Source organism: Phaethon aethereus, assembly GCF_964289735.1.
Source record: "Phaethon aethereus genome assembly, chromosome: 19".
Lineage (NCBI taxonomy): Eukaryota > Metazoa > Chordata > Aves > Phaethontiformes > Phaethontidae > Phaethon > Phaethon aethereus.
In genome coordinates, this window is record NC_138595.1 from 2,034,864 (window position 1) to 2,061,384 (window position 26,521).

Below are 26,521 nucleotides of genomic sequence, written 5' to 3' on the forward strand. Positions count from 1 at the left end.
GCAGAGAGGCACTGTGCCCGGCACAGGCACGCCGGAGCCCGTCACCCTCCCTGCCGGCGACGTGCCCCGTGAAAGGGGAAAACCTCTTGGTTTTGTACTTTGATGCTACGCGAGGGAAACATCCCAGCCCCGCTGCCTCGCGCTCTCCTGCTTACCTTGGAAAAGTCTCTTTTCTGGTTCCCCTCCTGGCCGGCTCTAGCATCACAGTTTTGCTTTTCCAGAGATCTTTTCTTCCCGACATTTTCTAGGCGGCCAAATTATTTAGCACTGCCCAAAGCACAGGGCTCAGCAACAGCTGGGGTTCGGGTAGTTCTGTGTTTGGTCAAAGCAGGTCACATTCACGCTCCTGTGCGGGTCCCTTCGGGGCAAAGGGACATCACTTAAGTTTGCTGGGTGGGGGTGTCGCTGCTCTCAGCACGGTCGCAGCAGGTAGCCGTGTATTTGGCTCACATACTGCTTTTTTGTACATGTCGTGGCATAGGAGACCAGGCAAGAGGGAAGGTGTTTTTTCTGTTTAATGTTAAAAGACAACCGGAGGATTTAGAGTTTATTGTGTCCCTTCCCTTGGCATTCCCAGTCTCAATTTCTACAGACCTTAATCCTCAACATGTAATTTATTACTGCTGCTTTTCTTTAAACAGTAATATTTTCTAGGTAATTTAGTGGTTGCATCCATACAGCCACTGTTGTGCATTTATCTCTCCTCGCTCATGGTGAGAAGCTGATGGATGTAGATACAGGCAGTTGCATGACCTTTACAGTCTCACTTGGAGTCCAGGAACGCAGATTTAAGATTGTTTCAAGTAATTTTGATTTTATTACAAACCAAAACACTTCACATTCAATGGCACCTCAGGTACACAGGATAATTACTCGGGGCGGGGGGGGGAAATCCCAAACCTAAACACCTTAAATAGGTATCAGTATAGTTGTAGCTCAGTTTTCACACGAGATCCCAAACTTGAGAGCACCCACCATCCCACCTGCCCTGGCTGTTTGGCAACGTACGTTATTTCAGCCTTAGGAATGGAAGCTGTTTGATAAAGAGTTTACTGTCTGGTGAACCATGCCAAGCTGCATCTGAAAAGAACCATCTTCATCATCCAGCTGTATTTTCAAGTACAAATGTTTTGTACTGAAGTCGTAAAGTGGACCGGCTGATGTGACAGGGTGGTGTGTGTGCGCGTAGTAACTTGCTGCACCTTACCATCGCTTTGCTGGCCAGCTGGGTACGTCGCCGCTCATGCGGTAAGCTGAGAAGAGCGGGCCCCGCGTACAGGAGGGCAGGGAGGGCTGAAGTGCGTGCTCTGGGCCGTCTGCCGTGCTCTTCGCTTGTTATCTTTTGTGAGGGAGAACATCAGGGTACTGAGCAGCTTTTTATTTATGTTCCGAAAGGCTGCTCTGGTTGTAACATCCAGCCTTTCCAACGAGCCGGAGCAACGACAACTTAAACTGAGGGATTATATATAACTTGACAGTCACAAATCAAGTAGGGAGCAGATGAAGCTTACTGGTTTGTACAGTGCTCTCACGCTGTGATATGTGCTAATATCACATAAAAGCAACAACTGTTGAGGAGCTTCCCTGCAATGTCCTTTCCCATCCTTTATCACAATTAAGCTAAAAAGGCTGGACCACTGCAAGCTCTATTTTTATACCCTCGGGCATGTGCTCTCTCCTTTGAAAGCTGACACTGGTTTAGGAAGGAGTACACAAAGGGAGGGGACTGCATTTCTATAATGCCGTACTCGCGCAAAGTCAAAGCGTGACTCTCATTACATGCTGCTCTCCTGTCCTTATTCTGTGTCACTGTCAGAATAAAAGTACCATGATTCTCTTTTTAGTTACAAGAGGTGTTAGAAATGAATGCCCATTCACATTTAAGATTAGCTTATATGGCATATGATTCTTTCCAGCGCTACGCGGCAGCGTAATTCTGACAACAGCAGTGTTAAACAGCAGAGTCAAAAGGAAACCAGACAAAGAGATGTCAGTATTCATACAATTTAACAAAGCTCCCTACTTGTTTTTTAAAAAAAAAAAAAAGCCCCAAAAGATTTTAAACAAAAGGAAATGTCCTTCATTCAACACTGTTAAAATCTTTCAGTGCAGTCAAAGTGACTTCAAAGCTTCTCCACATCTGTCTGCTCCAGCCAAAGTGCTGATGTCTGTCCTCAGGCTTTCGTGATGTACCCTTCTCTGATAAGGAAGTCATAGATTTTCCTGGTTTTGTTCACATCGATCTTGATGAGTGCTCTAGCCTGCGCTAGTCTCAGGCCTCCTTGTTTGTTACACTCGTTCACTAAAGCAGCTTTATATTCTAAATAGGCTCCAGGGACCAACCTCACCATCTGACAGAGCTGGAAGACAAAAGGTGAAGTTAATAAACACTAACACTTGTCATGCTCTTTCATTCTGTGAGCCCTGTTGGGGGAGTAACATTGTGAGTATTTTTCTGAAAACATTTTAAATGTGGGGTTTTTTTTTGTATGGGGGAGGCATACAGTAATTGCATTATGAGCTGTTTCGATCCACAGGTAGGGAGGGGAGGAGCTTTCTGGCTGCTGTATTCAAAAACATTCCTGACTAAAAAATAAACTAGGAGGATGAAAGCAAGCTCTCAGCTCACAGGAGCATAACTATGAGTGTGTCCTGTGTGGGCGTTGTTCTTTACAAACCAAGGGAAGTACACATGCCAAAGAGACTTGCAACCAGCAATTCAGCATGCTGGACGAGAGCCAGGGAGGGCATCTGTCTATTAATCCCCTGCAGACTAAGTCTTTAATACCTTTCTACAAAAACAGCTACGCACACAACACCTGCCCCCTCCGGAAGTCTAGGACGGAAACTGTGCAGGGAGGGCTTTGGCGTGCGTGGAAGTTTGTTTGGTAAAAGGAATTGCTTTCAAAAGCCCCGGCGCTCCGCTGTTAGGTTGCAATGCTCCTACTCAGCTTCCAAATACCAGCCGCCTTCTAGACGGTGCGCTGTATCGCTCCCAATGGAGATACTGGCTGCCGCCTCCTTTTAATAAGGAAATGCTTAATGATTGTTCCTTCAGTGATAGGAAATTGCGGAATTCGGAGGAACTCAGACTTTATGTCTCAGCTGACGAGGAAATCGGATTCCCCACATACACTAATGTCCCAGTCACAATTATTTATATGCTGAATGGAGCCAGAAATGCCATGTTCCATGGCGAATCTGTGATCTGATTTTCAATGCCGCCATCCCCAGTGAAGGGGAAACAGCTTCCACACAGAGGGACAAGTCTGCAATACATCTGCGTTTCACATACGCTGAAATCTGCCTTGTGAACAATCTAAGGACAGATTAATTTCTATTGAAAAAACCCAAAGATCTTTCATTTCAATAGTTTTCCAGTGTTGCCTTTCACTGAATTAGAGGGCAGGCCTATACTGGGCTGCAGAAGAAACTGAGCCATGACTACACGGCAGGCCCCTTGCTGCGCTGTTTACCTCTCCTGGGGGTCCCCGCGTGGGCTGCAGTCCCACTTCTGTCTGCTCTGTTGAGCCTTCCTCGTGCCTCTGAGCGCTTCAGGTGCCTGCACAAGAGCACTCTATATGGACTGCAGACTGCAACCCCAGCCTGAGCTAACAACCCACGGCTTAAAGAAAGGCAGATTCTATTCTCTGCCACACACGCATACAAAAAGTTTGGTATATGTACTGTAAAGCAGAAATATGGAAAAAACATGAAAAGAACAATACACTGTTATTGCCTCCATGGTTCACGTTAGTGTTACAGGGAAAAAACATCCATAACTGGCTGAGGTTTGGCTGTGAGGTATCTATAATTTAGAAAACGCTCCGCTATTCAGGTTCAGTGAACTGTCCGGTGAAGCCCTCGGTGAAATCCTCTGCTATTTTTAAAACCAATGTTCATTAAGAAAAAATAACCCTTCTGCTCACCCCAGTCTCACAATGGAAGAAGAGAGGATGTCACACTCTGGATGTTATAATAGCACGTAACAGCACCTTGGCGTGCTCCGCCTTTCTTTGCTAAATAAGCTAATTTGCTGCAGCTATGTTGTATGTATAGTACAGTAACTGAAATTAAGAAGCCAACTGGAAAACCTGAATGATTTTTGTGAGCAGGAAAGAGTAGTCGGGGCATATAGCTGAGGTGATATTCACAGCACCTGAGGCAGATGGTGTGGGCACCCTGCACTGTGAAGATAAAAGTTTTATACAGATTATATTTTCATTCCTTTCCTCACCTCCTTCTCCTTCTCATTAAGTTTCTCTGTCCCTGGGAGACCTGTGAGGTTCAGTGGCGGGGCACTCCGTCTACCTGCAGAGACAAGAAAGGAAAACACTGAAGAACTCTGAGCAGTCTGGCGGTGGCTGTTCTTTAGGTGTGTTATCACAGAGGCAATTAAATCCCCATGATGTTAACCAGTATGATCCACGCATTTATAGACAGGGTTATTTAGTGCAAAAACTGCACTGGTTTGATAAAAGGTATGATTCAGCAACCAACATAGCTAAGCACTGTGAATACTTGCATGCTGTTAACCCTGGCTCACGGGCTTTTAGGAGGAACTGAAGGACAATCGCTTTCTGTCAAATTGGCGCTGACCGTGGCTAAGCTGGGCTGCACCTCCTGCCTAAACTGACTCTTCCAGCCGGGGTCAGGGAGGCCAGTGCTGTGTGGAGGGTGTGCCTGGGTGTGCACAGCGTGCAGGACTAACCCCCGGCAGGTGTGAAACCACTACTGTGCAAGGATGCTGAGATTATTTATTGGTGTGACCAGCAGGCACTATTGATAACTTCATGAAGCAGAGCTTTCTTTAAACGCCTTTAAATACGATGCAGATATTGTAAAGCAACTGCAATTCTGGATTTATTTTTGTCTACTAAGACAAACAGTACTGAAAGAAATATTACAAGGTAGTCTGATAGTTCTCATTTTCACTATTGTTTATAACTTCGCTGACCTTTAACTGGTGCGCCTTCCACTTTCATGAGGCTGCCTACTTGCAGGTTTGTGTTCTTTTTTTTCCAAAGTTTTGTTTTTTTTTTTTAACTTCTAGAGCTCAGAACAAAGCTAGGGTTATTTTTTTACATTTTTAGAAAGTCTGTTGCCACTGTGCTGTGGCTTGCATAGTTAGCACTGTTGGAGATAGGTCTCTCTATCCCAGGACGGACCTCCCAAATTTGGCAAAAAGTGATGAGATCTTGGGAAATCCACAGCTCCGTTTCCCAAGGACTGTGCTTGCTGCTGCTCCAGACCATGCCCTGTCTGTGTCCTACCTCTGGGGCTGGGGATTCTCGCTGTCTCTTTCTCCTGTGCATCTGTAGGAGACAGATGGGAGCCTGGCTACGTGAGGGGAGCCATCAGAGAGAGAACTAAGGGACTGGAAAGAAACTGGAGTAGTGAGTCTCTGGTAGGTGTAGAGGAAGTTATTTCCAAGCACTGCTCCCTCTTTCTTCAGCCTGGAATGAGTGTGCTATGATCAGACATGACAGAATTTGGTTTCACTCTTTCATAAACCTAGGAAATAACACACACACACAACCTACATTAAGGAAAACATATTAAGGCTGCAAAGTCAGGATCTCAAAATCTAGAAGTAAAGTTAAGCAACATTAATTTGCCCTCTTGTATATTCAGTATGATGCAGCCTTTAATTACATAGCCACGTGGCAGTTTTTCCACAGTATCCTTGCCTTACTCAGTATGCAGGATGTTTGCTTAATTAGCAACTATATGGTATTTTGTTTGGGTTTTGTTCAACATGTGATACTAGTTGTAAACACTGCATGCTGTCCGAGTTCCACAGGCAAAACAATTCATGTTCTCTTGGGCTCTTCTCCCTCATTGGCCACGGAATACTTGTCAAAAATTAATTTCACTCTTCATACTAACTGAGGGGATACTGTCCCCATTTCATGGACTCTGGATGCTCAGCCCGAGATACACAATGCTATCTTCTCTCCAAAATACCAGATCTTAGCTATCACCAGACACGTTTAAAACATAGTGCGTATTGACTTCTGCAATGATTAATTGCTTGGTATTCTGACCCAAATTTCCAGGGCTCCTGGCAGAAATGAGGAAGAACATATAGACTCAGTGGCCACCTCTGAGAAGTTTGGTCCAAGTGGTTTATTAGCATCCGCATAAAAACTGGATGTAGGGACAGAGCTAGAAGCCAGTTTTCGCTGGCAACATTTAACAGCCTTATAGGAAAACTTTATCCTGGCCTCATTCATTCCATTCCACCCTGTGACCTCAGCAAATGAGGGTGGGATTTTATAGAAGTCAGGGCCTTGACTGGCCCCTGAATCTGTCCTTACTGGGGACTGAAAGAAGTAGGAATCCTTTTGGTGGAAAAACTGTAATCTGTGATTATAGAATTAAAGAATATAAAAGCCTATTCATAGAAAAGGAAAACTGAAGTTGCACAGGGAACCCGTATCATTTCATTCTGTCACTCTGGAGTGCTTGATGCTGCAACCACTGCCTGCTCTGCAGGCAAATGTTTTTTGGTGGTCTGCCCTTCCAAATCTGCTTTCTGTCAGGTTCATATTGCTATGCTATGTGCTATACAGCTTCATTAAAAAAATGGATTAGCTTTATCTTTTAAAGATAAAGTTTTATTCCCATGTGAAAATTCTTTTCTTTCCTGCCTTGTTAATGTAGCTTTAGGATGGGTTTTCCATCTGTAGCCAGAAAAATCTAGAAATTCAGCAGAAAACCCCACAGGATTTGCATGTGGAATGAGCTGCAGACTGAGGTAATGTTGACTTGAGCAGTGCTTAACCTTGAGGCTTGAGGACTGAGGCTTTTGCACCGAAGCAAGAGAGTCACTCTCCAGCTGTCTGTCAGAACAGTATTACTGATGCACAGTTGGCTTTTCATCACAGACCATCATCTATCAGTTACCTGAGTTTGAAGGAACTGGTATTGTGGGACTCAGGCCGGAATCACTGAAAAGAAAGGAAATTTTCAAATTGCCTTCATGTTTTTTTAAGAATAACTGCATGTATTGGTCCTGCTAAACTAAAAGTAGTTTAGTCCTGAAACTACTTTTTCCCCAACTTCTAATAACTGTACAAGTCAACTTGCATAACCCAGGCCCTCATCTGAAGTCAACAGCATTTCTAAACACTTAGCACTCCCAGACTGAAGACCATGTCTGTGAAACCTGTTAAAAAAAAAAAAAAAAAAGGCGGGGTGGGGAACACAATAAAAAATTCAGTGGAGACTGACTGGGGCAATTCCAAATCATCTTCTCAGACCATGTAGCATGCAGGATGCGCTGCCTTTGCATTGCAGCTTGCTCCTTAAACCAAAGTGCTTGTGCAGGGTGACTACACATTAATAATGCTGCTACATCTAAAATAATCTGAAATATTTCAAGTGTCATCTGTACCCTCATTAATATCCATAAAGACCTTACTTCCCTCGATGACTTTATTAACAGCAGTTAAGTTCCTGAAATACAAAATACAGAAAACTGAGATTTTGAACCCTTACTAGTCACCTTGTTGCCTGCACTTCCACAAGCACTATTGCTGGTATCCACAGCTTCTCGCCCTTCTGAATTTTGCAGACTGTTCGTACTATAATAAATCGGGAATGCATTTGTTGTTATCAGAGCAAAAAAAAGTGTTTGATGCCCCTCTCTGACTAAAGCGTAGGTATGTAAAATGCACAGTCTTACTGTAACCGTACATATCGGCTTGTCGACTGAGCCACTGCTGGCAGGCACTGCTGTCCTGGATGTACTGCAGGACTTCAGAGAGCATAGTGCGCTTTAGGCGTTCCTCATCTCTTGTCTTCTTAAGGTGATCGTATGTTCTGGCACCTATGGTGAACAGGTACCACATTCTCACCAGCTGCCTTGGTCAAAATTTTAAGACTGTTTTCTACTTTAGGAAGTAAGTGAAAAACCGTTCTCTAGCTCTGGACCAGACTCTGCTATTCTCCCTCATGACAACTACTTGGCATGGGAAGGTATTAGATTCCACCCTGCACCCCTCCCCCCATTAACTTCAGGCCAAAAACAAACAAAAGGGGCTTCCATGATCCAATTCCAGGATAAAACAGGCCATTTCATTTATGTAGACGTCTTAGGACTCTCTCCACATTTCATTTATGTAGAGGTCTTAGGACTCTCTCCAGATATCACACTTGTTGATAGCCAGTGAAAGTGTCTCGAGACAAAGCACTGGAGACCCCTTGTGCCATGACTTTTTTTTTTTTTTTGTCCTGAATCTTTTGCGAAGTGGTGACTAAAGCAGAGCTCTGCTAGACAGCAAGTCCTCCAAGCTGATGGCTCAAACTAGCTTTAAAAAAGCACAGCTGGGCTAAAGCATTATTGCTAAAGCCCTGTTCAGTTAAAGACCTAGACTAATACATCTCAAAAAAAAGTGTCTTTTTATTCAACGCATCCTAAATGTTGTAAAATCATCCTTCCACACCTTGATGAATGGGAATGGGCTGAATAATGCATGAGGTACTTACTACAGAAATTGGTGATTCCTGCTGCTCTGTATTCCTGTAGTCGCTTTATTTCCCTGCGCAGCTCAAATTCCACTGTTTTACCCCAAGAGTAAGCAGAAGGGAAATCCAAAAAACAAATGTGGGTCAGTGGGGGTGGCAGTGAACTGCGGTGTACTTGGAACATTGCTATTTCTTATTTGTCTACATGGTTTGGCTATAAAGTATACAGAACCACAGACAGGGTTAACCTCTCTGCACAAGTCTCTATCAGATCTCAAACTCACTGTGTCCTAACACTCCTTGATCACAGATTTAAATTGGTTTCTAGTGTTTGTGTGCTAAGAAAAGTTATTTATCTTCATGCTTTGACAGTTCCTTTGCCATACCCTGGACAAGACAAATAACAATAATGTAGGATTTCTGGAAGGCATTTCAACAGGTTTGAAAAACTACTCCATTCAGGCTCCTTATAGCATCTAATATTGACTTTGAACTATGATTTTCATAACTGGACCTTCCAAAATTTTTCCTTGCAGACAACTCTCTGCAGTCAGTAAGATTAAATAATCATGTTTCTTTTGCTCAGAGATATTTACTGCCTATAGCTTTTATCAGCTGGCTTCCAGGCATTGCTGAGTTTTACAGTCTCGAATTTGTTTACTCATACTACTCAGGAGATCTGTATAACGCGTGTACTTGACTATCAGGTTAACTTGAGGACTTTGTTGTCACTACAACAGCAAAACTGGGTTCCAGGACTAGCAGTCACATGTGGGATTCATGATTTTGCAGGATCATACTTTTGGTATTTCACACAGGGTGTCCTGAAAATATAGTCGCAACTGTTTAAATGCTTTGTTCCTTCTAATGAGCAACAATTTTCCCAGTTTAACTCACAGAATTAAGCAGGATGTAATGACTCGCACTGGAATTTGACTAAATGCATGCTATGATTATGCATAAAGACTCGAGATGATTCAGTGGTGGAACAATGCCTCTCCCTTTAAGGTAAGGGACATAATGACAGCTGTACTACGTAATTATGTACACATATAATAGTTTAACATGTATCTTTCAAAGAATTCACAATTTGCTGCCAGCTCCTGATCTCTCAGTACAGACATAAATTCTAGAGATTTTGTTCTTTCAGTGATATAGACTCCCAGTAAATGAATAGTGGTCTTTTGATAAGAAAATACTACTGCTAACACATGACCAGAATGTTCAGTCAGCTGAGAAATCAAACAAAGAACTCAGACACAGTTTAGTGGAAAAAACCCACTTGCTGCTCATTTAATGTATCAAACCACAAATGTACTTGTTTTTCTGAGGTAGTTAGATGGGGGAAGAGGAGAAAAACAACCTCCTGCCCTCCAGGAGTAGCATATATTTAGGAAAGATTGTAGGTGATGCAACCCCTCATTATGCCTATTGAACAACATATATGCTAAAATCCTCAAAATACTTACATGCATGGCTTTCAATGAACTTATCATGCTCTACCGGTCCCAGAATTCGTGCAAATCGTCGCATTGTTTCATAAAGGTCTTGAACCTCCTTCGGATATCGCCTTTCCAAAACTAGAAAGGGAAAAAAGTGACACACCTTATCACTCCAACTGTGAGAAGAAAATAAATTCAGTTGACCCTGAAGTGACTACCAGCCGTACGAACTGCCCAAAGATCCAGATTTGGAACACTTTTTGGCTGTTTTGGTGTCACAACTACAAGCTGCTGAGGAGTAAAAAGCAACATAATTATACAGCCCTTGAAATTCTAAAAGCATAAAGGATGATATTTAAACGTTGTTTGATCATTTCTTAGACTAGTGAGATGCACTTAAAAGGCTTAGATTTCACCTTCACCCCTCTCCCCATTGAGTGGAGCTCAGAATGCTTCTGAAGAGCAATTCTGAGGCAATAACTAAAACACTGAGCCGGGAGTAGTTAGAGCCAGCCGGTTGGAAACAGTTGGGGCAGGAAATCTGCTGGGATTCAGACCATCTGAATATGGTCCAGTATGAATAAACCACACTGGTGCACTGGAAACAGTGAACATACAAAGTTTTGCTTCCCGAATAGAGGCCATTTCAAGGTTAAGCAGTTACACCTGATACTCACTCTGAAATTTTCTGAGGTTGATTAGGCCATGATCTCTTATAATTCTGTAATTGAGAACAAAATGGTGTTAATAAAAGGCATTGACTCATGTATTACCTCATAAATGCAAAGGCTTCAGAAGAAAATTTGATCTAGACCATCAGAGGGGTCTAAAACTAAACACGTATGAAATTTCCATAACCCTGGTGCTGGCTAGCTCAGAAACATGATGTCGTGATGCAGCACGGCTAACTTTTGGTATATTTTGGATAGCACTGTGCATTAGTCCAACTCTGACAGCACTAAGCACAAAAGGAGCTAAAATCGCCTTAAATGTTTGAAATTGCTTCTTTAGGCACAGATTTCACATCTACAGTGTCTTATAACTTGTCCTTCCAAAATTGGAGGTAAAGGAATGTCTCACGAAGCACGATTTCCAGCTTCAGAGAGAGACAAACATCCTTCTGCTAGAGCAAGGATGAGAGATGGACTGTAAACTGTGCCACTGGGAGCAGGATGAAGGAATTTTTCCATGACAGCTTAGATTTTAAAAAGAGGAAGATGATTTAGATAACTCACAAGTTTGAAATGCTCCTAACAGGATCAGGGAAATGAGCAGAGTAAAAAGGCAGGTAGGGCATTTACAAGTGCATGACAAACACATTTGTCACAGTTTTCAGCAAATGTCATGTGGTCATTGCTATGTGGCGATTTGATAAACACACGACTTCTGCAAATGATAAGAGATACTACAAAGTTGGGCTCGTCAAGGTCAGGTTAGAATTTGCTCTATAAAATCCATTACGTTTTCTTTAGTATGTATAAAAGAATATTCCTATCCCATGTAGAGAAGCCTTTCTGAGAATGACATCAGCATTTTTATGTCATTTTTCCAGATTTTTGTCCCATCCTACTGTAGAAACTTTACAAAAACTGACACCAATTTGAGTTATGCAACTGAGCCTTATGACACTTTCTTTTAATACAACATGATTTATCATCATGGAAATTATACCACATAAATATTTTTTATTTATAAATTATAAAGAACCAGGTCAATACATATCAAGTCTTACTTGTCATTCAGCAGAACTATGCTGTGTTATGAGGAGAAGGAATGGAGGAGTCTTACTCCAAATTTATAATTCTTCCAGCAGTGAGTAATACAGCCAGATATAATTTTAAATATTGAACAAATTCTTTGAAAGTTATAATAAAATTAAATTTAATGAACAGAATGAGTCATTCTAAAAAGTTGTCAAACGAACTGAATAAATTATTCAAACTCACACCAGCAATATAGTTATCTTCATTACACATTGTGCAAAACTAACTTATGGACCACTAAGAATTAAAAATAATGATACACACATTTCTATAGAGAAAGTGGGGGTCTAGCAATTAGTCACAGACTGGCAGGTTTTTTTTTTCCCTAAAGTAGAAAATTAATTATGTGCAGTCCATCAGCATTACACAGGGAACAAAAAGAACAGAGATTTGCCTCTTTTTTCTGGTTCCTAGCCCTGGATCTGTGACCGGTTTCCCAGGTAGTATTTCAGCTTCTCATGCTGAAAAGTGGCTACGTGATCTCCTAAGGTGTGCTAGAAGCTTAGTTATCTATGGGTAACTGGATTTGGGATAGTAACATGAAGGGCCCTGCGTACATGACTTTCATGCACTAAGAAGGACTGGAAAATAGGCTTTCCACAATTAATGACTTGTTTTGAGAGTTTAAAGGAGAGTTATGATGTGTAGAGGTCCTTTGTCAACCGTGTGTGCAAATAAGTATCAGGGTCTGTTAATCTGTGTTTTCTGGGCTAGTACCATTGCTAAAGCCATGTGCCTGATCTTAACCTGCGTACAGGAGAACCACACACTCAGGATGAAGCCTGTCATGCAAATCTCATAGCAGAAGGTCTCTACGCATGGGAATTGTCTGGTAGGATGCTGTAGGAAATCAGTTATGTTTAGTATTAGGACAACACTGGGGACCAAAACATGGTAATGAAGTAAAGGAACAAAACCAGTTATTGTTTGAAAACTCACTTTTTTCTTCTCTGTCTTTCCTTTAACCTGGAGTGATAGATATCTACAACTGCAATCTTCAGAGCTGCAAAATAATAATAATAAAAAATTACAGAATATATGTAATCACTGTATTAGGCTAATTTTCAAGCCTTTATGTTCATGGTAGGCTGAAATGGTCACTCTTTGCTGTTTTAAAAATCTTGTGGCAGTTTTACAAGGGCATTAACTCACTAGAGGCTAACCTTCTGCAGACTTTCATGCTACCTGTAGAAGCTTTCTTTTGCTTACTCCTTCCAAGTACATTACTGCCTGTAAATATGAACCTGGGTAGATACCGAGAACTCTTTTCCTTCTTGGACTGTTTTACTATTAGCACTTATTTGTTCCTTCATATATGCAATTGTTAAGTATTCCTTCTCCTGAAAAGCAAATTTATCAGATTTAAGGATCTAAGGTATCATCTTTGGACAAAGGCTTCTTTGCACAGAACAAGGAACTCCAAAAGATAGAAAGACACAGTTCTGAACTGTGAAGATTCAAAGTAGCCTTTGCTACAGTTCTTAAAAACATCTACAAGATTTTAGCCTGTTAACTACTAAACTTATCTATCTGCCAGACAAACAAAGAGAACAGTTCACAACAATGTGAAGCAGCACAGGAAAAAGCCATGCTCATTAGAAATCATATCCCTTTCAAAATCAAATCTGTCTGCAGTCTGGCTGATCCACTCGGAGATCTTTCAGCTTCTTTTTCCTGTAACCATTAGGTTAATAAACTTTTTTGGTAAATTCCTGAAAGAAAAGATAAGGACGCACCTACCCCCTTCCCTTCCCTCATTTTGTTAAATAATGCAAAAATTCTAGGTCATTAAATAAGCATAGAGTTGGCATATTTCTTGGTCGTCTTTTTTTCCTTTACGTTAATCACTTCAATATGCTTTCAGAAGGAAGAGACTTAAGACTTGTCAGTGGCTTTACAGCCTGTAGAGACAACACGCAGCTCTTTGAAACTAAGCAAGAGCACGTCCCCTTTCAGCCGACTGTGCTGTGTGAGCAGGGGTGGCCCAAGTGTGACAGAACGCAGAATCCACTCCTCCCTCTGTAGTTACGAGAAAAGAGCAAAACTGATACTGGCAGTTTATTGATTGTACTCGCCAATAAATAATTAATAATGTAATTAAGGAAGAAGTGTGGTTATGTGTCTATTTTAAAATATGTATTTATATGCAAATAGCAGGAAGCCCCCAGCCTCTAGGCAATTCATCTGTGCAGTTCTCCGGGTAATAAAATTTCCTATAAACAGGGACAGCTGAAGCCCAAGGGCTGTGCGTATCAGCTCAGCAGTCAACAGTTTTGAGTTACACTTGCTGATCCTCTATGAGCAAAAAAATCTTCAATTTATACAAAACTGATTAAATATTAATTTAGACGCAAAAGATTATGTATGAAGATAGGAGGGATGGTACAATACTCTTTCGTCTTTTTGCAAATTTCTTGCAAAACCAGAGTGTTCAGGAATCATCATGTGTTTTCATAAAGAGGTATTTAAGTTTCCTAATTTAAGAACAAGCACAGGTAGCAAATTCTCCTTCTTGCTTAAATGTGGGGACAGGAAATTGGGACATGCAGCAAGTTAAACATGAATGAAATATATTACTAAGTGTTGGAATCGGTGCCAATTTATGGAAAATATTTTTATATTTTTAAGCCCTCTGCAAGCTAAGCTAACATGTTATTTTCTGGGGTTTGTGTGGGCAGAACTTAATAAGTACATGCAGAAATTGCACTGGAGAACCTCTATAAATATCACAAGTAATTATGCACCTATAACCATTGCATTTTGATGTTTTCACCTGAGTGCACAACATTCTGAAAGAAATTATGATGAACTGGGGAGTGGAAGGAACATTCATGAGAACCAATGGAGAAAAAAAAGTGGAGCTTCTGCTTACAGAAAAATTAGTATTTGCTGCCACATGCACTTTTGGAGGGGCTTTTGTTTTTAATAGACATATTCACACAGGAGCAGCTGATTGCAAAATCTGGAATGCATGAATAACTCAGACTACTATACTGTTACATGCTGCATTGAAATGAGAAAAGAGATGCTGTATGAATGAAAATGATTTGCCTGTGCTTTTCCCCATGGATTATACTAGGGAGGCAGTTTTTTGTACTGGTAGCTTAAGATAATCCAAGCGGACACCGTGTTCAAAGTGTCCACTTTCGGAAATGATAAGGTTCTTTGAGATGGTCAGAGGAGCTTTGAAGGATCCAGTGATAAGCAGAAATTCAAGGCTCCTTTCTTCATTCCAAAAAATGAAAATATTTTGGTTTCTGAAGAGTGTGTCCAAAACAGTTTGCTTTTCATTCCTCTTCAGCCTCATTTGGTCTGCAAAACTTTTTTGAACACTAATGAGTGAGACCTTTGTTTCATGCTAGCTAACCTCTGTTTGGCATGCAAGGCCCAAATAATGGGAAGAATGCAAACTAATCAAAGTAAACAGGCTGTGTATCCAGTGGGTGCCTTGGCTGGTACAAACTTAATGGCTACAATCCAAATTCACCCTCTCTAGAGGAAAGCAGGACCCCAGGCAAAGAGAGTATCTGCCTTCAGAGCATGTCAGGAACTTCCACAAAAGAATAAACATATTTAGAAGGACATTGGCTGCCTTGCATCTTATGAAATGAAACCTCGCTACTGTACAGCCGTAGCTGCAGTCTATTTCCACTCACTTCTAAACTTGCAGTTTCAGCAATTACTTGCCAGTGTTAGAAGTAAAAATCACTTACATGAGAAGAAAAGGGGAGAAAAAGCTGGGAAAAAGATATATTACTAAGGTTATAATTCAGTCTGATGAAAACTTGTAATTCATGAAATATTCAAGCACTCCGGAATGAATTAGATTTGTAACTAGTTGTTTCTTTTGATCTGTCCATTATGTTTTTTTTTAACTGCAATATATATTTGCATGCACTTCTTATATTGCAAGTGCTGAATAAAAATTAACAGTTCAATAAATTGAAATATGAGAGATTTCATACAATTTCTACCATCTCACTAATATCAAGAAGGGACTGAACAATGCCTGTGACCTCCTGTGTGGTGGGAGGAGCTGGTGAATCAGCAGGCACAGCTTTCTGGGTTCCTCCATACAAGGCTGTCTGGGAGTCTTTCCACCTTGTATTAAATTGCATTCTTCTTTCTTGTGGAAATACTGAGAACTATTTAGAGTAGCACAAGAAGATGTAACAGGGAAAATGCAATGGTATAATGAAATACAGGTCAAGTAGATTAGCTCTAGAACTTTTTATAAGGTAATTTTTACAAAATTTTAAGAAAAGCAGAGCAGTGTGGAGGAAAGGGAAGAAGGGGGAATTCCATTCCAATGAAAGCATCAAACATTCCTGTGTTACATGCAACCCAGACATTGCCACATTGATCTGTGACTTGTGAAACAAAAGAGAGACCATAGAAATTATTCTGGTTGGTGTGCTCTTAGGGTCTAGCTTGAGTAACTTTCAGAAAATGGCATACAAAAGCAGTTTTAAAAAATTAATCTTGAACCTGGTGAGGTTTAAGGCATGGCAGGAAAACAAATAGGAATTTTTCCCAAACCTGATACTTAATCTATGCTGCAAGACCCCATTTGGGCTTCTCTGGGCTATAAAAAGTGTTAAAACCCTGTTCTACATCTTTAGCTTTTTTAAAAAAAGTTTGCTATTCGGCCAGAAAAATTTGAGCAGGTGTGGAAGACAGCCACAGGGCTGCTTTTCAAGGACAATTCTGTAAGATCTAGTATAAGAAGTTTGCCAGTGGGCAGGGCTGGGGAGAGAGGCACGTTAGAGCCGCTGCCTGGAAGTAGCAGGACAGATCGGGAGAACCGGGGCCTCCAGGGCTGCCTCACAACCTTCTCTGCCTGTAACTAGAAAGTACAAAGGTTGTTTCTTAAATCTTCCAAATGCCTGTCCCTGCCTTCAGATCCAAATGTTGAGCCATTTTCTACAGTATGAAATCCTACAATTAGGTTGCAAAATATTCTCAAGCAATCAAGCAAAGTCAGCATCTGAGATCTTTAAAACTGCAGGACAGGGAGGATGTGGCTCCTTCCTTTTTAATATTAACTTAGAGAAGGGAAAGGTCTAATTCCGAAGTTTTTTTAGAAAATAATTCTTACTCTGCCCAAGATGCCTCATGTAAAAGAAAAACTGCTGGCTAGACCCTGGGACTTCATTTTTTAGAGGCATTCCCTCTCATGTGGGCAGATCTAGGACAGATGTGGGAAGGAAGCTGCCAAAGTCCCTGAGCTAAGAGATCGAAAATGTAGTTAGTCACGCTCCACAACCTCTGCCAAACAGTCTTCACAGGGCAAATGCCTGACATCCTATACTAAATACTGAAGACAACTGAAGAATGGACTAGAGAACATCCAATGAAATTATCAGGCAAAAGATTTGACAGACAGAAGGAAGTATTTTTTCACACAACACATAATTAAATTGTAGAACTCCTAACTCAATTGTGGAACTCACTGCCACAGGATGTTATGGGTGCAAAAGCACAAGTATATACAGTTCTAACAGTAGTTAGCTAAGTTCATGAGGACAGGTCCTTTGGTCAAAATGGTCTGAACACAACCTGTGGCTCAAGAAGTCTCTAAACTTACCACTGCAGGAAATGTGGAAGATATGCCAGGAAGAGTATCTGCCTATACTTAGCTTTTCTTAGGTTCTTCTCCTGTGCATCTGCTATGGGGTACTAACAGGACACTGAGCTAGACAGACCAAAGGGTCTGGCCCTGTACAGCTTTATGATATTCTGAAGAGATGAGGAAAGCTGATTTTTGCATTCAGATTGACAACTGAACTTAAACAAGATATATCTTAAATGGCTGAACTGTGCAGTGGAAGACGTTGTGAGGGGTATGGAAGACAGTGCTGGTAAACCAGCTTCAATGAATATTAAGCTATCAATTAATGAACAGAATTAGGATATTATTTTGCTTTTTCAGTTTACCAGGACTCAGTAGAGGACATGGAAGCACGAAAATACATCTTTTAATAGTAATAAAAAGAAACAGTAGAGAGATAGCATGACGAATCCATGACATATCCACAAGCCAGTCCCTTTTCAATAAATGTTAAAAGGGAAGAGAGACTGACATGTGATTCTCCCAACCTTTTTTGAGGCAAGGGAGTTTGCATTCCTTAAAACTCTGTGTACAATGATAAGTTTCAAACTGATTTTTTAAGTTTGGAAAGACTGTCTGTATGTAACAGGATTTGTCTGTCTCCAAGGCATGCTAAGGCTTTAGCTTAGAACTGCCTGATATAGATGGGAGAGCTCTGAAGCATAAATACAGTACTTTTAAACACCGTATGTACTTATAAATGCAGGGAGAAGTATGATCTTTTCTTCTCTATGGATTAAAACTTCATTTTAATAAATCCTGTTATTTGGTATTATTAAGGCAGCAACATCCACAGAAACTCAGTAGCAGTAATTGGACTCATACAACCACCACCCTCTTGACAATAAAAAAGTTGTCACATACAGCTAATGCTACTGTAAGTCAGTGTGCATGTTTAATGCATGAAAAAACACACTTCAAGAGCAGAACAGTTTCACTATGTTGCACAGTCTGAAACTACACACCTCCTTGCTGCCTGTATCAGTATCTATCCCGATATCAGATTTCCTAAACTAAGAGAGGTTAGAATAAGTGGCAGATCTAAGAAACTAGATACAGTAGGGAAAAGGGTATTAGCAACAGAGAAGAAAGTGCTCTTCTTTCTGAATCAGAATAAAAGTTGTGCCTTACTACGATGCTCAAAAACACTATGTAGATGGAAAGAATTTATCTTTCAGCCAGGGAGGGGAAGTAATATCAAGGCATTGATGTTTCTCTTTTTTAATAGGCCTGTAGGCCTGTTTATTCAAACACTGATGTACTGCTACCTGTTTCCAGACAAACTGCTATCTCAGATAATTTCCTTCTACTTAGCTAAACTTTCTCTAAAGCTTATACTAGATAAACCACCATTTGTGTCTTTTGTAAAGGGATGCCTACTATTGGTGGAGACTATTCGATTTCAGTCATGTTCTACTTTACAACTGGCGACATTTCAGTAGTGAGTGAAATGCATTATTCCATATATAAGTACCGTTTGTACGTCAGTTGATTAAGAGCTTTTAAAAGAGATTTGAAAGTGAGCACCATAAAAATGCGAGTGTTTAATCCCAGTGCACAGAAGTGAGATCATTAAAAATGTATGCTTGCTTTTTAAAAAGTGTATAGAGAAAAAGACCCAATGAAATGCTGTGTAGGCACTCTGAAATGTTGTTTTCAGACAACGTACAGAAATATGGGACTTACCATGCAAAATGTCTGAATCATCTTCTACAAAATCAATATCTCTCAAATCCCATTCAGCATAGTTGTCAAACTCCTGTTCAGAGGTGATTAACAAATTGTCACTAACTAGCACTAAAAAATTGCTAATCAGTACAGGCAGAAGTACTGAAACCAGTGATATTTACTCATACACAGTTGCACAAGGTTCCGTCCTTGAGCACCATGCATCACAGGGGAGCTTTAACTAGGGAATGTATAATATGCACCCCCATGGCTGGAATTGGAACAGGATACTGCGATAGGATAATGAGAATTAATCAGGTAATCTCCATGATTTCCACGCTGTGGTGGAAATTCTGCTCAAATGTACAAGAACAACAAGCCCCTATATGGCTGAATTCATTACTTCATGTACAGGAGCTTGTTTTGCAACAGGAATTGGGGCCCTGGGCCCACAGCTAAAAACACTGAAAACAATGCAGGTCTTTCAAGTGATTTTGGATCAGGCTCATACGTGCTTCTCTAAGGCAAATGAAATAGAAGCATGCTGAAGCTGACCCCTTTTGCTAAGCATCGAATTCACATCATCTAGTCCGCTTACATAAAAGCCATTCATTACTGGACATCTGGTGGTAGCAGCATGCCTTACAGCCCCTGCACACAAAGCCAGGGACCCAGGGGCCGCCTGCAAGCAGCTTCGCAGGCCTGCAGCGCCACCTCTGTAATTAAATCCTGGCTTAATCACTGTCCTGTCCTCTCTTCTAATGCTTTTTATACGAAGAGTAAAGACCTACAGGCAGGGGCAAACAAGTGTGCGTTTGCTGATCTTGCATTCAGCAGCAAATTTAAAATAATGGGAGAAGAGAGAGCCTTACCTCAACAAAGTCGGCTCTCGCTGGCATGTACCCAGCCATATCCCTGGAGAGCAAGGAATCAAAAGTAGGCCGTGGGGGATCATCAGCAGCTGAAAAAATAAAGGTTTGTAGTTGTTGTGTAGGGCTTGGGGTCTTTTTGTAACGATCTGTAAATAGGTGTTTCTTTTGCAGGAAAAGTGGGAATAATGAGTTGAAGAAAAACATCTTTATTGGCTTTTATTCAGCTTTACATTCAGAAAAAGACCCAAGTTCATCCACAGCAAAATGCAGTAATCTGAGATCTTCATAGTACTCTCAAAAGTCAAACACAGAAATTCAAGGTAATAAACAGGTTATAAAACGTAAACTCTACATTTCAGAGCTCAGCGTGCCCCTGCTAAACCTCTGCAGATCACTCGGTCTCAGCGTGCAAGTTCTTTTAGTTAATAGCAACAGGGGTGTTAAATCTGCCATCTTCTGGGTGCCATTTACAGAGAGCTGCAATTAAAGCTGTACAGCGCCGAATTGTTACAGCGCTTCCCAGCTGAGGAGCTCAGTGTTTTACAGACAATAATGGACCAAGGCTCACAACAGACTTGTGGAGGAGCTAAACATTTTAAGTCCCATGCTACAGATAAAGCAAGCTCAGGCACAGAGAATTTGTTCTGGCCCAGGTCACATAAAAAAATCAATGATAGCCAGGGACAGAACCAAAATTGTCTAGTTCCTACTGCTTTAGCTCTAACCACTTTATCGTGAAATTTAAACCTCCAGATACCAAGCAATCTTTTTACCCCGCCGTTCTGGGGAGCTTTATAGTGGAACAGCTGCTAGACTGGGGGAACTCTAAAGACATTAAATGTAAGGAAAACTGAAAATTGGTTAAATTGCAGAAATTTAACATACATACACTTCTTAGAAGGCAGTTTGAGAGAGGTGTGAAATTAGCATAGTTTAAAGGGAATGATTTTATGACAAATCACATCAGCACTTAGGCCCAGTACACACTGGATAATCAGATGAAATGTTTTAAAGGTAGAAGTCCTTTCTCCGTTAACATTGCTACGCAGGCTCTGGACAAGAAAAGTAACCACCCCAGCATGAGGGCGAGAACGCACACTGGTATTTACCATGAAGGACATGCTGTTATACCATGCCGCATGTGCAGTAGCTTTGAGGTAGCGTGTCCCTAAAATGAATATGCACATCCAGGCTTTTGCCGTGGTGATTTCTGTGAGTGCCCATTTCCACTGGCTGTGCCAGAACTTCTGCTTTTGAGAACCTGATTTTTGTATCAGGCTGCTCTGCTCCCTCCCTTTTCCCACTGAACTGGCAGTCTTGTTTATTTGATACACCAATGACTCAATACAGTGTGAGGAAAACCCTGCTACTAAAATTATTCAAGTTAGCCATCAGAACAAATTCTCTTTTTGGGAATGAAAACGAACTGCATGTGCGGTGCATGCCTTTCTCCAAAGGCTGCTCGTTCCAGTTTTGGAAGAGCGGAGACCTTGCGGGCAAGCTCTCTGCGTGTGCTAGCGGGCAGAGGATACTCACGGTGGAAAGGAATGGCTGTTTCGTTGTGCTGTGCCTCCTCCGCCTGCTTCAGGTTCAGTAACGTAGATGCAAACAAGGGATTGTTGATAAAGTGTTTCATATAATGTTTCTCACACTCCTCCTTGGATTTTGTACACATCTGGTTGGCTACGTCCTGCCTGAAGTGGGGAGAGGGGGAGGCTTAATGTGAAGAACACAGTAATGTTGAGGGTTTTTTCCTTTCTCCAGCGAGAGAAGATAATTTTGGACAAGAGACTGAGTGCATTGTGTGCAGAGAACTGATCTGTGGTGATGTCTGAATTCACATTTTGCATACTAACACTGAGCCAATGCTTACATGTTTTATACAGTGCTAGGGAGCACCTTTTTGGTGGTCACGAGTCAGGCAATTCACTGTCTTTACATGAGAAACTCCCTGGCTGATGGAATGTACCAAATCTTTCATATGCTTGAAGTTTATTATTGTTATTTGAGAGCTTTTATACATTTTACTAACTCCAGGTAATAGTAAATTCTAAGTCTGGAATTGCATTCTGCTTCTCAGGTTTCTCTCGCAATTTTAACTGGATAGTGTTTCCCCTTTCATGTTAAACAGGATTTTTTTAAACACCAATGGTTGTACAAAACACATTCTAGAAATCTTTGTCAAACTTTCTTGGAAAAGTGGTTGACTAGAAACATGAAGTATTTTGCCTTAATAAAATGTCTGTGTAAGTTGAGGACTTTAAAAAAAAATCCACCAGCAGCAACCATTTTCATTTCTCTTAAACTAAAAACTGGATGCAAGGGATTCCAGGAAGAAAAGTCAGTTTTCCCTTTATTTGGTAAAGGCTAAAAAAAAGCCAAGTGCTCAAGGAAAAAGTTAAGATTACTTGTATTGCTAAGTAGGGCAAAGTGTACTAGACAGCATACTTGCAGAGCATAACTGCAACCAGTTTTCAGTCTTAATTAAGACAGCAGTGTACACATAAGAACTTTCAGTTCGGTTTCAGTGAAGTCTGGAGTTCCTATACTTTTAATACAGCTATTTTTTCATGAAGGAGAAGAGAGGTAACTCATGACTACAGATCTCCTTTATTTACAAATGCATAAAAATCCTGTAGCAACTATAGAAATTAACTTAACAGAACATAACGTAAAAATACTAAATATTTCCAGTGCGCTATCCTAAATACGACGTTACCTAGCTAGTCAAATGTAAGCAGACCGAAACCACACGAGAGAAGAAATTCTGAAGTAGGTTTTTAAATATGAGTAAACTGAGGCACAGAAAATCTTGTGCAATAGTTGAACTCCTGCAAAACCTAGTGAATTTAATGTGAACTGAGGGAACTTTGTACTGCACTGGAGGTGCCCTGCATCTCACAAGAAGCCTTTAACAATTTCCTTGTATATCTAACAGATCTCAAAAATCAGTCTGCTACCCCTGTCTTCCACTTTGGCTGGAAAATTAGTGTCTCACCCAAAATAAGTCACTGAACATTCAATGTGCACATAATCTATTCAACAGTAAGATCCAGTAAAATGAAAGGAAAAACTACCCATCATTCACTGAAGTTGGCTGAACCCCTAAATTCTCACCAGTTTCCAAATCCACAGTCCATCACAGCTTCTAGGAGAGCCATTTCCTCTTGAGCTGTCCAGTTAGGATCCAAGACAGGGAAATCGGAAGTCTAGAGAAGAAAAAAGCAAATCAAACTGCTGTGATCCTCTGTTATAATCCACCACATGAGAAGTAAAGACATTCTAAACTACAGGACAACATAGTATATAATACTGGTAGTTTTAAACTTTTACTGTGTCCCATGAAACCTGATCAAATAACTGTTGAATTATTTAGGCCATTGGGTCAACTGCAGTAAAAACTAGTTTGTCACTACAGATCTCTGAACATACTGTTACATGTTGTATCTACCAGCTGTAATTCAACAATGTTATGCTATGAAACACAATAAAAATTCCTGAAGACTTTTAAAAGTTATTAATTTTGGGGAAGAAAAAACAAGAATAGAGAAACAGAAGTTGATTCATATGGTTAAAGAATTGGAAGTCCAGTGAGATGTACTAGGTACAATAAAAAAATGCAGCTTTAAATATCTCCACTATTCCATTATGTTCCAGGTGGATATTTTTCTCTGCTCTCAAGGAAGACTTTTCAATTTTTTATAGTTCTAAACTTCTGAATCAAAGAATTGTATCACTTTACTTTTCAGTGTAATATTAGTAAGCAAGGGTCTAACTCCTGGGAAGTTATGAAAGCTCAAGACTGAGTAGGTGTTATCTAAAAGGAATATTTACCATTATCTCATAAGTATGATCACTTTGATGTTTCTTGTATTCAAATCCTCGTGTGAAACACTGTAGAACAAAAGATTAGCATTATGTTAGTCTATAACTTCTGCCCTGAAAACATTTTAACTTGTCCCCTCTTTCCTTTTATTCTCTGACCACTGGGTATCCAAAACTGGCCACCTGATATGCTGAAAAAGATATTCAATTTTTCTGATTTTAGAAAAAATATTAAATGTTAGAAAAATCTTTGTTAAAACTGTGTTAAATCTGTCTTTGTAGTGCCAAGACATAACACCTGTGAATCAAAATACTTTTCTGTTAAGTATTTACCGCAAAGTTAGGCAGGTGAAAGCAGCTTGGTGGTATGTTTTAAAGTTCATCATTCCAAGAAAAGAACATGGAGCATTTCTTAAGTATTGAAAACACAGTTTCCCTTTAATCTTGGTTTTCTGTTTAAAAAGCACCAACATGGTTTGCAGCTATTTTCAACAGTTAAATTTATGGGTTTTTTTAAGTACAGGTAAATGAACAAAAATATATCCAATATACAAAATATGGTTTTGTGCATTTTGTACATATCTGAGCACAAGGCTAAGCTCCTTTTTCAGTTTTAGAGGTTATTGCCATTTTTTGATCACAAATAATGCAAGCTTATTGATTTAATAAAACTAGCAGTACATTCTGTCGTTATCAGATCACACACATAATTTTAAAAGAACTGTATCTGGTCACAAACAATTATTGTCAATATTGCAAACTTTCCCCACATTTTCTTTTCCATTGGGAGGAAAAAAACAACGTGTGGTGACAGGGAAAGGGTGTTTCTAGATGGCTTTTCTTTTCCATGCCATAAAAAAACGACAGAAATGATACCCCCCTAGACATGCAGCGGCATGCTCCGTTACACAGGCTGACTGCATGTCTTTAGGTGGCTTTGGCTGCCTTCACAAAGATCTCCTCCAGCTGCTCATGCCTCAATTCTTCAGCCTCCAACATTTTCTTTGTCATTTCCCTGTCCCTGAGCAAATAAGTGTGTTGATACAAGTTTAGAGAGACCGGTTATTAATGTGTTTATGGAACAGCTTGGCACTGGACAGGCCTTTGATGACTTTCTCAAAGAAATTAATGCCTTTGCTTTTATCCTTGCACTCACCTGCAAACACAGGAGGAAGGGAGGAGGCCCACACTCTGCACACTTAACGTAGGGCTCTGTGAGGTACGAAGAGCAACCTCGGCATGGAGGCTTATCAAAAGGGTCATCTGTGAAGCCAAAAGTAAATCTCATGCAAAACAAACAAGGCACTGGTTTCGCAATCACCTAAATTCACTTGTGCCCAGTAATTTTAAGAGAACTCAAATGTATATAACCTCTTTCCTACTGCACCTTCTCCAAATAACTGTTAAAAGTTCCTTGTTCAGCTAGAGTTGCACGAGAGATGTTGGCACTGCATCCCTACTAGCCTGATACACCGAGGGCTAAACCTAAGCTTGTGCAACGGACTCAAAGGAAAATCTTCTCTGTGGCAGCCTCCTGGTACAGCTCAGCAGTGATGCCAGGAGCTGCGCTAGCTGCCTGATTTGATCCTGTGCCTTGCTCGTGTTCTGCACCAAAGACCAGACTCAAGGCCTTATTTGTGGAGAACACTGCACAGACAGCTGCAGTCTCCCACCCATGTACCTCAAGTCAGGCTTGTAAAGCATATTGCTGTGGTTGCAGTAACCTGTCCAGACCTCAGACTCTGCTCAGATTGCTGAACACGGAATGAAACAGTGCTCTGCAAGTTTTTCTTATTTTGTTCATTGCAAAGTAGTCAAAAGAAGTAGACTGTCAAGTTATAAGCCACATTTTTCCCAAGTAAATGGATTTGAACTAGCCCAACTATAAAAAGTAGATAGAAAAAAAGACCCAATTCCCACTGAATCATTCATGTACTTGTGCTCTTGAGGATTTGATCAAAGAAATGACCCTGCGGACCAAACATTGCTAGGTTTCTGTCTCTCTCCCCCAGACGGCTCCTAATGTCTTTGAACAATGGCAAACACTTTCCAGATGTCATCTGATGGTACTTACTACTGAAGGAGGCCAAGCGCTCCATTCCTCTCCCTTGGTGGTGTTCTCACTCCTCTGAGTAAAACCCGTCTTGCCTAAAAGCCCGCAGCGTAAGCCTTGCCCCAACCAGTATGTCCAAAAAGGGTATCCTGTCACACAGCCCTCACAGATGAGATCCTCCCAGAGCGTCCTGAACAGAAAAGCAAAAGGCTTGTTAGCAGTCTTCGTAGCAGGCACCATTTGGCATGTCTGAGCGTCTGTTTTCCGCGTATGAGAAGAAACCAAATGCAGAGCGATGGGATACAGCATAAGAAGAGATGTGAAGTGATGGGGATATAGTCCAATCCTGAACCACGGCTTTCAGTGGGAATGTATGTGCTGAGCAGAGAGTTATGAACAGGTGTCATGCAAGAAAGTGTTCTGCACCTCCAAGAAGCACCGGTAAGAGAACGAACAGGTTAAAGGTGGCATGGACACAACAGTGCAAAAATCTACCATGCTTGATGTCAACTACATTTTCAGTGCTGACTGTGTGGCAGCTCCTATGAACAGGCCTGATTCACCAGCACCTGTACAGTGAGGTTCTAGACTGCTGTCCCCCATCAGGGAATTGCTTTCCACTGTGGGATCTCTAACATGTCTCACTTTTACAAGGTATTTTTGCTGGGAATGGCTTGGGCTTCTCACTTATTGAAATTCATGTTTCTCTTTCTAGACTTTTCTTCTCCATGCACCGCATGAGGAGGCATGGTGCTGTGTCCAGCGACACCGTTGAAGCCGTGCAGCCCCTCCACGCAGATGACAGCTGCTTCCAT

At 40.9% G+C, this 26,521-nt stretch overlaps 1 protein-coding gene across 1 annotated transcript; it reads right to left on the reverse strand.

The window, feature by feature from the left end:
• Nucleotides 1-1,721: 1,721 nt before the first annotated feature.
• On the reverse strand, nucleotides 1,722-26,521 carry TADA2A (transcriptional adaptor 2A; the record flags this gene model as incomplete). The annotated part of the gene is made up of 15 exons (XM_082008713.1): nucleotides 1,722-2,360; nucleotides 4,238-4,311; nucleotides 6,910-6,953; nucleotides 7,702-7,834; nucleotides 8,494-8,565; nucleotides 9,942-10,052; nucleotides 10,592-10,635; nucleotides 12,617-12,680; nucleotides 18,975-19,047; nucleotides 19,829-19,917; nucleotides 21,365-21,522; nucleotides 22,946-23,037; nucleotides 23,663-23,722; nucleotides 24,810-24,936; nucleotides 26,394-26,521. 15 exons carry the CDS (start codon nucleotides 26,519-26,521, stop codon nucleotides 2,175-2,177), a joined length of 1,455 nt encoding a protein of 484 aa, XP_081864839.1. The 3' UTR covers nucleotides 1,722-2,174.